Raw genomic sequence first — 14,324 nt, 5'->3', positions numbered from 1 at the left:
TCAGATTCAAGGCTGCCACCGCGAGCCAGCCACCCCTCCTACACACTCGTGGAAAAGGGCTGGAAGAGAGTGTGCGTAAGAGGGAGGGAGGGAGTAAAAAAGAGAGGGAGAAGAAAGGGTGTGTGTGTGGAGCGCCATGGCAAGATGTGAGAGAGAGAGGGAGAAAGCAAGAGAGACATTTTAATATAAAGACAATTTCATAGGCAGTTGGCCTGCTGGGCCTGTGGGGACAGGGGTGTTGCTGTTACTGTGACTCAGACACTAGCCTCTGTGTTATCATGTGTGTGTTAGTTACCATGTGTGTGTTAGTTACCATGTGTGTGTTGGTTATCATGTGTGTTAGTAAGTCTGACACACTCAGAAGTCTGCGTCATTTCTGCCCTGGTCTGTCTGCTGGTATACTACACCTGGTCTGTCTGCTGGTGTACTACACCTGGTCTGTCTGCTGGTGTACTACACCTGTGTCTGACTCCTAGACGTCCCCTGTCTCCCTCTCCATCTGAGTGGGCCTGTTAGAGGGAGAATGTCTGTCTCTGCCTCTCCCTCCCTCCCCCTGCCTCCTCCTGCCTCTCCCTGCCTCTCCCTGCCTCTCCCTGCCTCCCCCTGCCTCTCCCTGCCTGTCTCTGCCTCTCTCTGCCTCTCTCTGCCTCTCTCTGCCTCTCTCTGCCTCTCTCTGTCTCTCTCTGCCTCCCCCTGCCTGTCTCTGCCTCCCCCTGCCTCTATCTGCCTCTCTCTGCCTCTCTCTGCCTCTCCCTGCCTCTCTCTGCCTCTCCCTGCCTCTCTCTGCCTCTCTCTGCCTCACTCTGCCTCTCCCTGCCTCTCTCTGCCTCTCTCTGCCTCTCTCTGCCTCTCTCTGCCTCTCCCTGCCTCTCCCTGCCTCTCTCTTCCTCTCCCTGCCTCTCTCTGCCTCTCTCTCTCCCTCTCCCTGCCTGTCCCTGGGGGTCAGTCCTGCCTGTCCCCGTCTCTGCGCTCCTCCTGAGCCTCTGGCGGGGCTGTGAACACCCTGATTAGCTGCTCTGGGTTGCGGCGAGAACACTGGAAAACATGTGGCTAATCCTATTGAACTTTTATGGAGCTCATTTGACAATTCAACTTGTTACTGGTGTGTGTGTGTGTGTGTGTGTGTGTGTGTGTATGGAGAGATTAGCTCTGGTACTTGCTGTCTGCTTGGTGCGCTGCCTCTTCTTGCTCCTTCAGTCTCAGAACCTCCATAGAGATGCAGCTGTCGGTCTCCACACACACACACACACACACACATACACACACACACACACGGGCACACACATACACACACACATACACACACACACACACACACACACACACGCACACACAGGCACACACACACACACACACACACACACACACACACACACATACACATATACACACACACACACGGGCACACACATATACACACACACACGGGCACACACATACACACACACACACACACATACACATATACACGGGCACACACGCGCACACACACACACACGGGCACACACATGTACACACACACACACACACACACACTCACACACACACACACACAGGCACACGGGTCATTGAACGGTGTAGGTCATTAAACAGTGTCGGTCATTAAACAGTGTAGGTCATTAAACAGTGTAGGTCATTAAACAGTGTCGGTCATTGAACAGTGTAGGTCATTGAACAGTGTCGGTCATTGAACAGTGTCGGTCATTAAACAGTGTCGGTCATCAAACAGTGTCGGTCATTAAACAGTGTAGGTCATTAAACAGTTTAGATCATTAAACGGTGTAGGTCTGATCGTTGAACAGCGGCCTGTTCCAACTCTCCTCCAAGCAGCTGTTTCTCTTCATCCCGTTGTCTTCCCCAGTCTTGTGGTGTGAGTATGAGTATGTGAGTATGAGTTTCACAAACATAACAGAGCCAGAGAGACAAACACACAAAACAAGAAACAGTGAAACAGCTACTGAAGGTTGAATGCGATGGTGAAAAGGTGGGTTTTAAGGGCAGCTTTGAATATGTCCAGGGTTGGAGAGTCGAGGATATCCTTGGGTAGAGAGTTCCAGAGGGTGGGGGGGGGGGCTGCCATACTGAAGGCTCTGTACCCGAAGGTCCGGAGTTTGGCGCTGGGTTGGATGAGGAGGCCCGTGTTAGAGGACCGCAGAGTTCTGGATGGGGTGTAGTCGTAGTGTGTAGTGCTAAATGCCCTTCGTTAACTGCAGGGTATGCCGCTGGGACTAGTTTTTCGCTTTCAAACAAGATAGGAAAGTTTAACAGACCATATAACTCTGTGCACAAAGACTAACAACAACTAACTTTTAACAATTCCTAAGAAAATGACAGATTCAAAGTTGTTAACAGAATGACCATGGACACTGTTTATGTAACCATGTTTCCCCGAGATTTAAATGTGCAGAAAGAACGAGGTGTTAGCCATCAGAGGATGTCTTACATTTGAAAACATCTGTTTGGGTTGTTGAGCTACAAGCTGTAAGAGAAGTTAATTTACATCTGCCAACATTATGATGCTAACAGAATGACCAAATGTGGTCCCCTACAGAAATGCATTATTCATGGCCGTGTCATTCTGTACATGACGGAAACGCTGAATTAGTCAGTGAACACAGTGAATATTCAGTGAATAGTACAGTATATTATCACGCCCAGCTAGTCGGCAAGCTCTGGTTTCTGGATAAATGTAGGTTAAATAGAAAAGCAGTTTTGGATGTTATTGCATCACCTAGCAGTTTGTTGTTACCTTGGGATGGTGTGTAGCTGACCACAGAGCAGTTGTTACCTTGGTAAAAGGTAAACGGACTCCACTTATAGTGCGCCTTATTCCAAAGCGCTTTACAACGGCCTCTCATTCACCCATTCACACACACATTCACACACCAATGGCGGCAAGCTACCATGCAAGGCGCCGGCCCCGCTCACTGGGAGCAATTTGGAGTTCAGTGTCTTACCCAAGGACACCTCGACATGTGGCCAGCCAGGGGTTCGAACTAGGGATGCACCGAAATGAAAATTCTTGGCCGAGGCCGAAGCCGAATTTAAGGAAACACTTGGCCGAATACCGAATACCGAATACCGAATGTGTATCGGCAGTTTTTAATTTTATCATTGCATAAACTAAATACATTTTGCTTTTTATTCATGCTTCTCAAAGAAAGAAATTGAGATTTAAAAAAAATAACTTTTATTGAACATTCCAGCAGACATCAGTCTATACCAACAAAGCACAATAAATAAAATAAATCAGTCAAATTAAATGTTTTTGTTTTCCCTGAATAGCTGCTGAAAGAAAATCTTTGTAGGCCTACGACAAAAAAGTGCATTGGGATAAAAGTGCTTTGAGCCTACTTTTTACTAGGCTACTTCTTTTCGTAAAAGACCATATTTAACATTTTAACAAAATGTTTTAAACATTAGAAAACTAACAATCAACATTATGCCTATACTTGACTGACTGCTCAAATTAAATCTGTCTGTATAACGTATGTATATAACTTATGTATGTGTAGCTTGTCAGCTATGGCATGTCAGTTACACAATATATAACAAAAATGTGCATAGGGATAAATAAAAACAAATGAATAACTGGCTGCCCTTTAAAACAATATAAGCCTACTTATTCAGGAAAAATGGCAGGTTCATCGATGCCCAAACTGCTGAAGGCTCTGGCCAAGGAACGGGCTGCAAATCTAACGTTGGTATTAACTCAAACAATCCAGACAAAAAATCTAAATATTTAAGTCCATATGTAAATAAAGTTATGTGTAATAAAGTGGAATGAAACAGGGAAAAAGTATTGAACACTAGATGAAAAAAGGGCGCTTGTGACTTTAAGAAGTAATGGCGATTAGCGATGTTTAGCTTAGCCAGTTGAACAGAAGTAACTTCACTTTTAACATCACTTCCCGGGGTCGTAGAGGGCTGGTTGACGGCTTAAAATGACCGTGATGACATAAGGACCTTATCCAGCATAGTCTTGTATAGCCGGTGTTATTCACGGACATTATTCACGGACAAACAACTCGTTATACGTTCGATTTGGGCTCTTCGTCTCATTCGCTGAGCAGCATGGGATGCTTACACTGTTTGATTGCGTCATCAAAACACGCACACTATTCGGTGGTAAACATTCGGTGTTTTCACACATTCGGCCGAATACCGAATGTGCTTTATTTTGCGATATTCGGCGCATCCCTAGTTCGAACCACTGATCTGCCGACCTTGCGATCATTAGACGCCGGCTCTACCTCCTGCGCCACAGCCGCCCCCCCCCCCCCCCCCCCGCTCCCTTGGGAGGGTGTGTAGATGAACACTGGGAGTGTGTGTATGCAGATGAACACTGGGAGGGTGTGTATGTAGCTGAACACTAGGAGGGTGTGTATGTAGATGAACACTGGGAGGGTGTGTAGCTGAACACTGGGAGTGTGTGTATGTAGATGAACACTGGGAGGGTGTGTATGTAGCTGAACACTGGGAGTGTGTGTATGTAGATGAACACTGGGAGGGTGTGTATGTAGATGAACACTGGGAGTGTGTGTATGTAGCTGAACACTGGGAGGGTGTGTCTGTAGCTGAACACTGGGAGGGTGTGTAGCTGAACACTGGGAGGGTGTGTGTACCTGAACGCTGGGAGGGTGTGTATGTAGATGAACACTGGGAGTGTGTGTATGTAGCTGAACACTGGGAGTGTGTGTAGCTGAACGCTGGGAGGGTGTGTATGTACCTGAACACTGGGAGTGTGTGTATGTAGCTGAACACTGGGAGTGTGTGTATGTAGATGAACACTGGGAGTGTGTGTATGTAGATGAACACTGGGAGGGTGTGTAGCTGAACACTGGTTTTCAGCATTCTTCTGATACTTCTGGTATCAGCAAAAAGGATTTCAGATTTCTCCGTGTTGGACAATTTACCTCCAATGGTTTTTTTTGTACCACTTGTTAAATATCATGCCGGCAAATGACTATACTTTATCTAGTTGACAGATTATTTTTTTTTTGTGATCAATTTTTTATTATTATTTCAGGGAGTAAAACAAGGGGAGTGGTAACATACAAATAAACAAAGGAGAAAATAGAATAACACAAATACGGTTTACCAGTACAAATACAAAATGCGCATAAAACTTTTCAACCCCCCCCCCCTCCCCTTCCCTTCCCAATCTCCCTTTACCCCAATAATTCCCCACCTACCCCTCCTCCCACAAATGTCCCTCCCGCCAGATATCTCCCACCCACCCGCCCAATCACAACCCCCCCGCCACCCACCCCCCCCTATCACAGCCCCCCGCCCACCACCCCCCACCCAATCACAGCCCCCCGCCCCCCCCCCCCCTCCCTACAGGACCCTATGGAAGGAGCAAATCGATTAGCCTATAATAGTGTCTTGAGGATGGTTATAGTTTGGTCCCAGCATGAAACATTGTCCGAAATTGCATGATGCCTGTTGGCTATCCAGTGTTCCATGCTGGCTATGTCAATGAAGTCTAATATCCATCTCTGCGTAGTCAAGAAATGGGGTGACTTCCACCTGCAAGCTATAAGCCTTTTGGCTGCTGTAAGGCCGGCCAGCCAGATGCGTCTTTGTTTGATGTTTAGATCCAGGTTTGAACTGTCATTTAACAATAGGACTAATGGTGAGTGTGGAATGTGTTTGGACAGGATCAGGGACAAAGCATCACAAACTGTCCTCCAGAAATCAGCCACTCCCGGGCATTCCCTGTGTGTATGTAGCTGAACACTGGGAGGGTGTGTCTGTAGCTGAACACTGGGAGGGTGTGTAGCTGAACACTGGGAGGGTGTGTGTACCTGAACGCTGGGAGGGTGTGTATGTAGATGAACACTGGGAGTGTGTGTATGTAGCTGAACACTGGGAGTGTGTGTAGCTGAACGCTGGGAGGGTGTGTATGTACCTGAACACTGGGAGTGTGTGTATGTAGCTGAACACTGGGAGTGTGTGTATGTAGATGAACACTGGGAGTGTGTGTATGTAGATGAACACTGGGAGGGTGTGTAGCTGAACACTGGTTTTCAGCATTCTTCTGATACTTCTGGTATCAGCAAAAAGGATTTCAGATTTCTCCGTGTTGGACAATTTACCTCCAATGGTTTTTTTTGTACCACTTGTTAAATATCATGCCGGCAAATGACTATACTTTATCTAGTTGACAGATTATTATTATTTATTTTTTTTACAGATTTTTTTTAGGACTGTGTACTGTATATTGCTGCTTTACCACCCTTCCCAAACCCACTGTGCTACACTCAGTCTGGCTCATCAGCTCTTTACCCCCTCTCTCCCCTGATGATATTCTAAAACGGATCACATCTAAGCGGGCAACCACCGGCCCTCTCGATCCTATCCCCTCCCCTCTTCTCCAATCCATTTCCAAAGACCTCCTTACTTTCATTACAACTGTAATCAGCTCCTCTCTATCCATAGGATCCCAGCTGCCTTTAAGACAGCCAGTCAAGCCTCTTCTCAAGAAACCAACACTTGACCTCCCTCTCCTCTGTTCTCATTCTCCTGGACCTGTCTGCTGCCTTCGACACAGTCAACCATCCGATCCTTCTCTCCACACTCTCAGAACTGGCTCTGTAATCTCCTCACGTGGTTTCTCCTACCACTGCTACGCAGAGGACACTTGACTCTTCCTGTCTTTGCCCCCGTCTGACGCACAGGTAGCTAACACGTGTCTCTGTGTGTCTTGCCGACATTTTCTGCTTGGATGTCAGCCCACCACCTCAAGTTCAACTGCCCTTCCTCACCGGGAAAGCCTGCCCTCTCCGAGACTTCTCTGTCACAGTGGAGAACTCTACAGTGACCTCCTCCCAGACAGCCAAGAACCTTGGTGTGATCCTCGTCACAACAACTTATCCTGTGCAGTGAACATCACAGCGACAGCACGCTCCTGCAGATTCGTCCTCTACAACATCAGCAGGATACGTCCATTCCTCACCAGAGAAGAGCTCAACTCCTGGTCCAGTCACTGGTCATCTCCCGCCTTGACTACTGCAACGCAGTCTTGGCCGGGCTCCCCGCCTCCACCATCAGACCTCTGCAGCTCATCCAGAATGCTGGTGCCTGTCTGGTGTTCAACCTTCCCAAATTCTCCCATGTCACCCCTCTCTTTCGCACCCTTCACTGGCTCCCGATAGCAGCTCGCAACAGTTTCAAGACCCTGGTGCTCACCAACAGGGCAGGAAAGAGAACAGCCCCCTCCTACATGCAAAGCAATGGTCTGCCCCCAAACACCAGCCTGGTCACACCCTCTCTTCCACCTCTACTGGCCGACTGCCACTATGGCCTCTAAGGGGATGCAGCAGTGGCGTTACCCGGTCATGGCTTTTCACCGTCCTGGCTCCCTGCTGGTGGAACGAGCTTCTCGCTGCTGTCAGGACTGCAGAGTCACTCCCTGTCTTCCACCGTAGACTGAAGACCTCCATCTCTTCAGGCTACACCTTAACTGTCACTCCTGAAACCTCTTCATCCCCTCTACCTCCCTGTAGAGTTTCACTACTGTAATTTAAATATGAAGAAAAAAAAATATATTCTTCCTTCTTCTACCATTTTGACTGCCAATAGCCTCTGGTCTGAGCATAGATTAATGTTTCTCTGGTCTGAGCATAGATTACTGTTTCTCTGGTCTGAGCATAGATTACTGTGTCTTATGATGACGGATAGATGATTCACTTACTTAGACAAATGTATTTGTTGTAACTCACTTTGGATTACATGTACATGTGTTGAGGGATATGGACCAGATGTCTGCTTTTATCGTGTCATTTTTGTAATGATAAAAAAATCCCTTCACATGTCTTGTGGATACAAGCAGTGTGTTTTAAGCTCACACGTGATTACTGGTATTAGCCGTTGTGGGATCAGAATAGTGACTTCATTGTCTGTCTGACTAGGCCATTCAGATCCCTTCACTCTCTCTCTCTCTCTCTCTCTCTCTCTCTCTCTCTCTGTCTCTCTCTCTCTCTCCCTCTTTCTTTCTTTCGCTCTCCCTCTCCATCCCTCTCTCTCCCTCTCCTCCTTTCTCTCTCTCTCTCCCTCTCCTCCTTTCTCTCTCTCTCTCTCTCTCCTCCTTTCTCTCCTCCTTTCTCTCTCTCTCTCTCTCTCCTCCTTTCTCTCTCTCTCTCCCTCTCCTCCTTTCTCTCTCTCTTTCTCTGTCTCTCTCATGTGTCTCTAAATGCCTGTGTGTTTCAGTGATAAACAGAGCCAGGCCCAGGGCTCTCTGTAACACTGTAAGGGAGGACAGACAGTGGGAGTTGACAGACAGATCTCCCAGGGATGCTTGCTAAAGGAAGCAAAAAAAAAAAGCCTCTGGAGTGTTGTCCAAGCTGCTGTCGTGGCACATCGCACAAGCCCCCCTGTGCAACAGAGAGACGTTTGCCAGATAGAAGTTTGATTGTGTGGATGTTCACGGTTCACAACACTGCGAGCCGTGTCCAAGGTGGCCATGTAATCATATAATGCACTGCTCGACGTTTCCAACTCGAAGCTGAGGACTGCAGTTGCACTTGAGGCGTTGCTTTCCAGGGACCTGAAAGCAGGCAGAGCTGTCCAAGGTCCTGAAAACAGACAGCGCTGTCCATGGTCCTGAAAACAGACAGCGCTGTCCAAGGTCCTGAAAACAGACAGCGCTGTCCAAGGTCCTGAAAACAGACAGCGCTGTCCAAGGTCCTGAAAACAGACAGCGCTGTCCATGGCCCTGAAAGCAGGCAGAGCTGTCCATGGCCCTGAAAGCAGGCAGCCCTGTCCACGGCCCTGAAAGCAGGCAGCGCTTCGGCAGCGGATTCTCTGTCCAAGATCCTGAAGCCGGCGGTGCTTCTGAGGCACTGTCCCTGGCGCTGAACAAGTGTTTGGCTTGCAGTAGCTGCTGCGAGTTTAAATTTGCTGCTGCGGTGGCCTGGGGCATGGGTTCAAATCCGGCCCCATGCCCTGCTGACATGCCCTCCCTTTTTCTCCTTACTTTCCTGTATGTCTTCACTATATCTGTCCAATAAAAAATGTAAGAAAAATACATTTAAAAAAAGTTGCTACTGCAGATTAAAGTCGGAGGACGAGAGCGTGTCGTTCTGTGAGTTTATACCACGAGGGGTGATGTCATTGCTTTGAGTGCCTTTAGACGAGGATGTCAGCACCTCCTGTTGTTCTGACGGTAAATGGTAAATGGACTGCACTTATATAGCGCCTTTTTTGCTGCTCCAAAGCGCTTTACAACGGCCTCTCATTCTCCCATTCACACACACATTCACACACCAATGGCAACAAGCTGCCATGCAAGGCGCCGGCCCGCTCACTGGGAGCAATTTTAGGGTTCAGTGTCTTGCCCAAGGAAACTTCGATATGTGGCCAGCCGGGGCTCGAACCGCCGATCTGCCAACCTTGCGATCATTAGGCGGCGACTCTACCTCCTGCGCCACAGCCGCCCGGTGTCCTAGTTTAGCGTGCTGCATGTGAAGAACTAGACGTTTAGTACGATGTCAATGAACCTAATGTCAATGAACCTAATGTCAATGAACCTAATGTCAATGATCCTAACATGATTCTTCCCTTTTCTCTCTTTTCACTCTTTTCTTTTTCTAGTGGTCCTGCTGAATTCTAAAGAGACTCAGGCAGAGCTGGGTTGGACATCGTACCCCTCCAATGGAGTGAGTGTGACTCATATATATAATGAGTATATACAATATATATATATATATATATATATATATATATTCGTATATACTGAATATTAATGTGTTTGTTATGACCATGTGTGTGTGTGTGTGTGTGTGCGTGTGTGTGTGTGTGTGTGTACTGTGTGTATATCCCGTTCCCTTTGCCACAGAAAACACCAGATTGAGAGCTGAGTGTCCGGGTTCACTCTTTCTGGCATTGTTCCACAGAGCACTCTGCCCAAATTCACTCTGAGTGGACAGCTGGCCCACTCTCTCTCTTTCTCTCTCTCTCTCTCTCTCTCTCTCTCTCACTAACTCACTCACTCTCTCTCGCTCTCTCTCTCTCTCTCTCTCTGTCTATTTCTCTCTCTCTCTCTCTCTCTCTTACTCTTTCTCTCTCACTAACTCACTCACTCTCTCTCTCGCTCTCTCTCTCTCTCTCTGTCTATTTCTCTCTCACTAACTCACTCACTCTCTCTCTCACTCTCACTCTCTCTCTCTCTCTCTCTCTCTCTCTCTCTGTCTATTTCTCTCTCTCTCACTAACTCACTCTCTCTCTCTCTCTCTGTCTATTTCTCTTTCTCCCTGCACTAACCAGACACAGACGATAAATCCATCGCACCCCCCTTGAATCGATCTGGCTTGTAAAACCACTAGCGATTTATGAGTTATTATATATTTCAGTCATGGGACTTAGAAATCACTGTTGTGTGCTTTTTAGGAATCAATGGGATTTGTGAGCCATGCGAAGTTGTAAATAAAAGATAAATGTTATCACCACACCACAAGACACAGAGACATTTGGATGCAGTTACCCGCTGTATTCAGTTCCATTGAAGACTAGGCGTACATACAAAGCATGCCTGTACACAGGCCAGACAGGTCACCTGACACAGCAGCCCGCACATTGGAGTGGACATAGACATGATGTTGTCACTAGGCTAGCAGATACAGTGCTTTCACTGACTAGCATCTCTAGGCTAGTAACAGAGTAGCTTGCTAGCAAGAGGGGGTTGAATACATTTCAAAGGTGTTTGTTTCATACAAAAAAAAAGTGTGTATTTATTATAAAAACTGCGGTGGAAGACAACCTAATTTTCCCACAGAAGTAGCCCCTTGATGTGAAGTGTCTGTTTGTGCCCAGAGTAATACCCTCTATCAGTTTGATTGGTTTCTGGGACCAAGGTGACATTGATGTGCGACACTTCAGTAGACCGAAATTCATTATCCAGGTGTCCGGAGCACTCCACAAAACACAGTGAGGCGTGCAGCTTTAGTGGAGGTGTGTAGCTTTAGTGGAGGTGTGTAGCTTTAGTGGTGTGTAGCTTTAGTGGAGGTGTGTAGCTTTAGTGGAGGTGTGTAGCTTTAGTGGAGGTGTGGAGCTTTAGTGGAGGTGTGTAGCTTTAGTGGAGGTGTGTGTGTAGCTTTAGTGGTGTGTAGCTTTAGTGGTGTGTAGCTTTAGTGGTGTATAGCTTTAGTGGTGTGTAGCTTTAGTGGTGGAGTGTGTGTAGCTTTAGTGGAGGTGTGTGTGTAGCTTTAGTGGTGTGTAGCTTTAGTGGTGTGTAGCTTTAGTGGTGTGTAGCTTTAGTGGTGTGTAGCTTTAGTGGAGGTGTGTAGCTTTAGTGGAGCTTCAGTGGTGTGTAGCTTTAGTGGAGGTGTGTAGCTTTAGTGGAGGTGTGTGTGTGTAGCTTTAGTGGAGGTGTAGCTTTAGTGGAGGTGTGTAGCTTTAGTGGAGGTGTGTAGCTTTAGTGGAGGTGTGTAGCTTTAGTGGAGGTGTGTAGCTTTAGTGGAGGTGTAGCTTTAGTGGACGTGTGTAGCTTTAGTGGAGGTGTGTAGCTTTAGTGGAGGTGTGTAGCTTTAGTGGAGGTGTGTAGCTTTAGTGGAGGTGTGTAGCTTTAGTGGAGGTGTGTAGCTTTAGTGGAGGTGTGTAGCTTTAGTGGAGGTGTGTAGCTTTAGTGGAGGTGTGTAGCTTTAGTGGAGGTGTGTGTGTAGCTTTAGTGGAGGTGTGTAGCTTAAGTGGAGGTGTAGCTTTAGTGGAGGTGTGTAGCTTTAGTGGAGGTGTATAGCTTTAGTGGAGGTGTGTAGCTTTAGTGGAGGTGTGTAGCTTTAGTGGAGGTGTGTAGCTTTAGTGGAGGTGTGTAGCTTTAGTGGAGGTGTGTAGCTTTAGTGGAGGTGTGTAGCTTTAGTGGTGTGTAGCTTTAGTGGAGGTGTGTAGCTTTAGCGGAGGTGTGTAGCTTTAGTGGAGGTGTGTAGCTTTAGTGGAGGTGTGTAGCTTTAGTGGAGGTGTAGCTTTAGTGGAGGTGTGTAGCTTTAGTGGTGTGTAGCTTAAGAGGTGTGTAGATTTAGTGGTGTGTAGCTTTAGTGGAGGTGTAGCTTTAGTGGAGGTGTGTAGCTTTAGTGGAGGTGTGCAGCTTTAGTGGAGGTGTGTAGCTTTAGTGGAGGTGTGTAGCTTTAGTGGTGTGCAGCTTTAGTGGAGGTGTGTAGCTTTAGTGGAGGTGTGTAGCTTTAGTGGAGGTGTGTAGCTTTAGTGAAGGTGTGTAGCTTTAGTGGAGGTGTGTAGCTTTAGTGGAGGTGTGTAGCTTTAGTGGAGGTGTAGCTTTAGTGGTGTGTAGCTTTAGTGGAGGTGTAGCTTTAGTGGAGGTGTGTAGCTTTAGTGGAGGTGTGTAGCTTTAGTGGAGGTGTGTAGCTTTAGTGGAGGTGTGTAGCTTTAGTGGAGGTGTGTAGCTTTAGTGGTGTGCAGCTTTAGTGGAGGTGTGTAGCTTTAGTGGAGGTGTGTAGCTTTAGTGGAGGTGTGTAGCTTTAGTGGAGGTGTGTAGCTTTAGTGGAGGTGTGCAGCTTTAGTGGAGGTGTGTAGCTTTAGTGGATGTGTGTAGCTTTAGTGGAGGTGTGTAGCTTTAGTGGAGGTGTGTAGCTTTAGTGGTGTGTAGATTTAGTGGAGTTGTGTAGCTTTAGTGGAGGTGTAGCTTTATTGGTGTGTAGCTTTAGTGGAGATGTGTGTGTAGCTTTAGTGGTGTGTAGCTTTAGTGGAGGTGTGTAGCTTTAGTGGAGGTGTGTAGCTTTAGTGGAGGTGTGTAGCTTTAGTGGAGGTGTGTAGCTTTAGTGGAGGTGTGTAGCTTTAGAGGTGTGTAGCTTTAGTGGAGGTGTGTAGCTTTAGTGGAGGTGTGTAGCTTTAGTGGAGGTGTGTAGCTTTAGTGGTGTGCAGCTTTAGTGGAGGTGTGGAGCTTTAGTGGAGGTGTGTAGCTTTAGAGGTGTGTAGCTTTAGTGGAGGTGTGTAGCTTTAGCGGAGGAGTGTGTGTAGCTTTAGTGGAGGTGTGTAGCTTTAGTGGAGGTGTGTAGCTTTAGTGGTGTGTAGCTTTAGTGGAGGTGTGTAGCTTTAGTGGAGGTGTGTAGCTTTAGTGGAGGTGTGTAGCTTTAGTGGAGGTGTGTAGCTTTAGTAGAGGTGTAGCTTTAGTGGAGGTGTGTAGCTTTAGTGGAGGTGTAGCTTTAGTGGAGGTGTGCAGCTTTAGTGGAGGTGTGTAGCTTTAGTGCTGTGCAGCTTTAGTGGAGGTGTAGCTTTAGTGGTGTGTAGCTTTAGTGGAGGTGTGTAGCTTTAGTGGAGGTGTGTAGCTTTAGTGGAGGTGTGTAGCTTTAGTGGAGGTGTGTAGCTTTAGTAGAAGTGTGTAGCTTTAGTGGAGGTGTGTAGCTTTAGTGGAGGTGTGTAGCTTTAGTGGAGGTGTGCACAGAATGGGTCCTTCCACTGGACAAAAGCCCTTAGCATACTTTGCCCTCGACACCTCCATAGACATGGTTGGATGCACTCATATAGCAATTGCATAATCAATATATTATGTGAACAATATAATAGGGGTGTAACGGTACACAAACATGTCGGTTCGGTACGTACCATGCTTTTTAAGCGGTACAGCAGGGCAGAAATGATCACAAAACATTTTAAAAATATATATATATTATTATTCATATTATTATTACAAAGTGGTTTACTGAACAAACAGTGGGCCTTTCTTAAATAATAAAAAAAGACTATAAATAATAACGTTACATGTGTGATGATGGGCACAGTTACTGTTAAATAACTCAGTGGCCCTAGAACACACCCTAAAACAACAAAGACAAAAGGCCGATCCCAACCACGGGTTGCTAGCCTACAGAACACCGCTATTCTGCCATGAACTACCCCGGTAATGACCCACTGTTCTTTATTATTTGATGACTTGTGTGATCGATTGAGTTGTCGAGAAGCGAGGGGAAGAGGGGGTTTGGGGTCAAAAGAATAAGACATTGGATTGGGCCAAAGCATTGCTCATTCTGCGGTTCTGAAGTTCTCTTCTATCTGCAGCAGGCCAGGGGAACGGTGGCCATGTGGTGATGTCTTTGCACAATCTGTTCTTTATTTACTCTGTTACTTCTGGAGGAAGCAGCCAGTCCTGTACCACAGCTCCCCTGTGTCAGAGTGGACAGCTGTGAACGTATAGCTCTACGGTCTCACTGGAGCCTAACTGTCTCACACACACACACACACACACACACACACACACACAGATTAGATTTGATTCAACCTTTTTTGTCATTGTACTACAGCCGTAGTCAGCTGGAGCGATTCCCCTGGAGCGATTAGGGGTTAAGGGCCTTGCTCATGGGCACAACGTCAGCGGT

The 14,324-nt window shown here is 47.1% G+C and overlaps 1 protein-coding gene across 1 annotated transcript in view; it reads left to right on the top strand.

The window, feature by feature from the left end:
- The window catches only part of epha10 (EPH receptor A10), a gene marked incomplete at both ends in the record, with an annotated part of 180,585 nt that overhangs the window by 39,936 nt on the left and 126,325 nt on the right, over positions 1-14,324 (top strand). Inside the window, one exon of the mRNA XM_080526686.1 lies at positions 9,598-9,662. Coding sequence (XP_080382812.1) covers positions 9,598-9,662 — 65 coding nt within the window. The remainder of the gene's footprint in view (positions 1-9,597; positions 9,663-14,324) is intronic.

This window comes from Nansenia antarctica (genome assembly GCF_963989245.1).
Source record: "Nansenia antarctica genome assembly, chromosome: 3".
Lineage (NCBI taxonomy): Eukaryota > Metazoa > Chordata > Actinopteri > Argentiniformes > Microstomatidae > Nansenia > Nansenia antarctica.
Note: the sequence above shows the minus strand (reverse complement) of the source record. Positions and strands in the feature narration are given on the sequence as shown.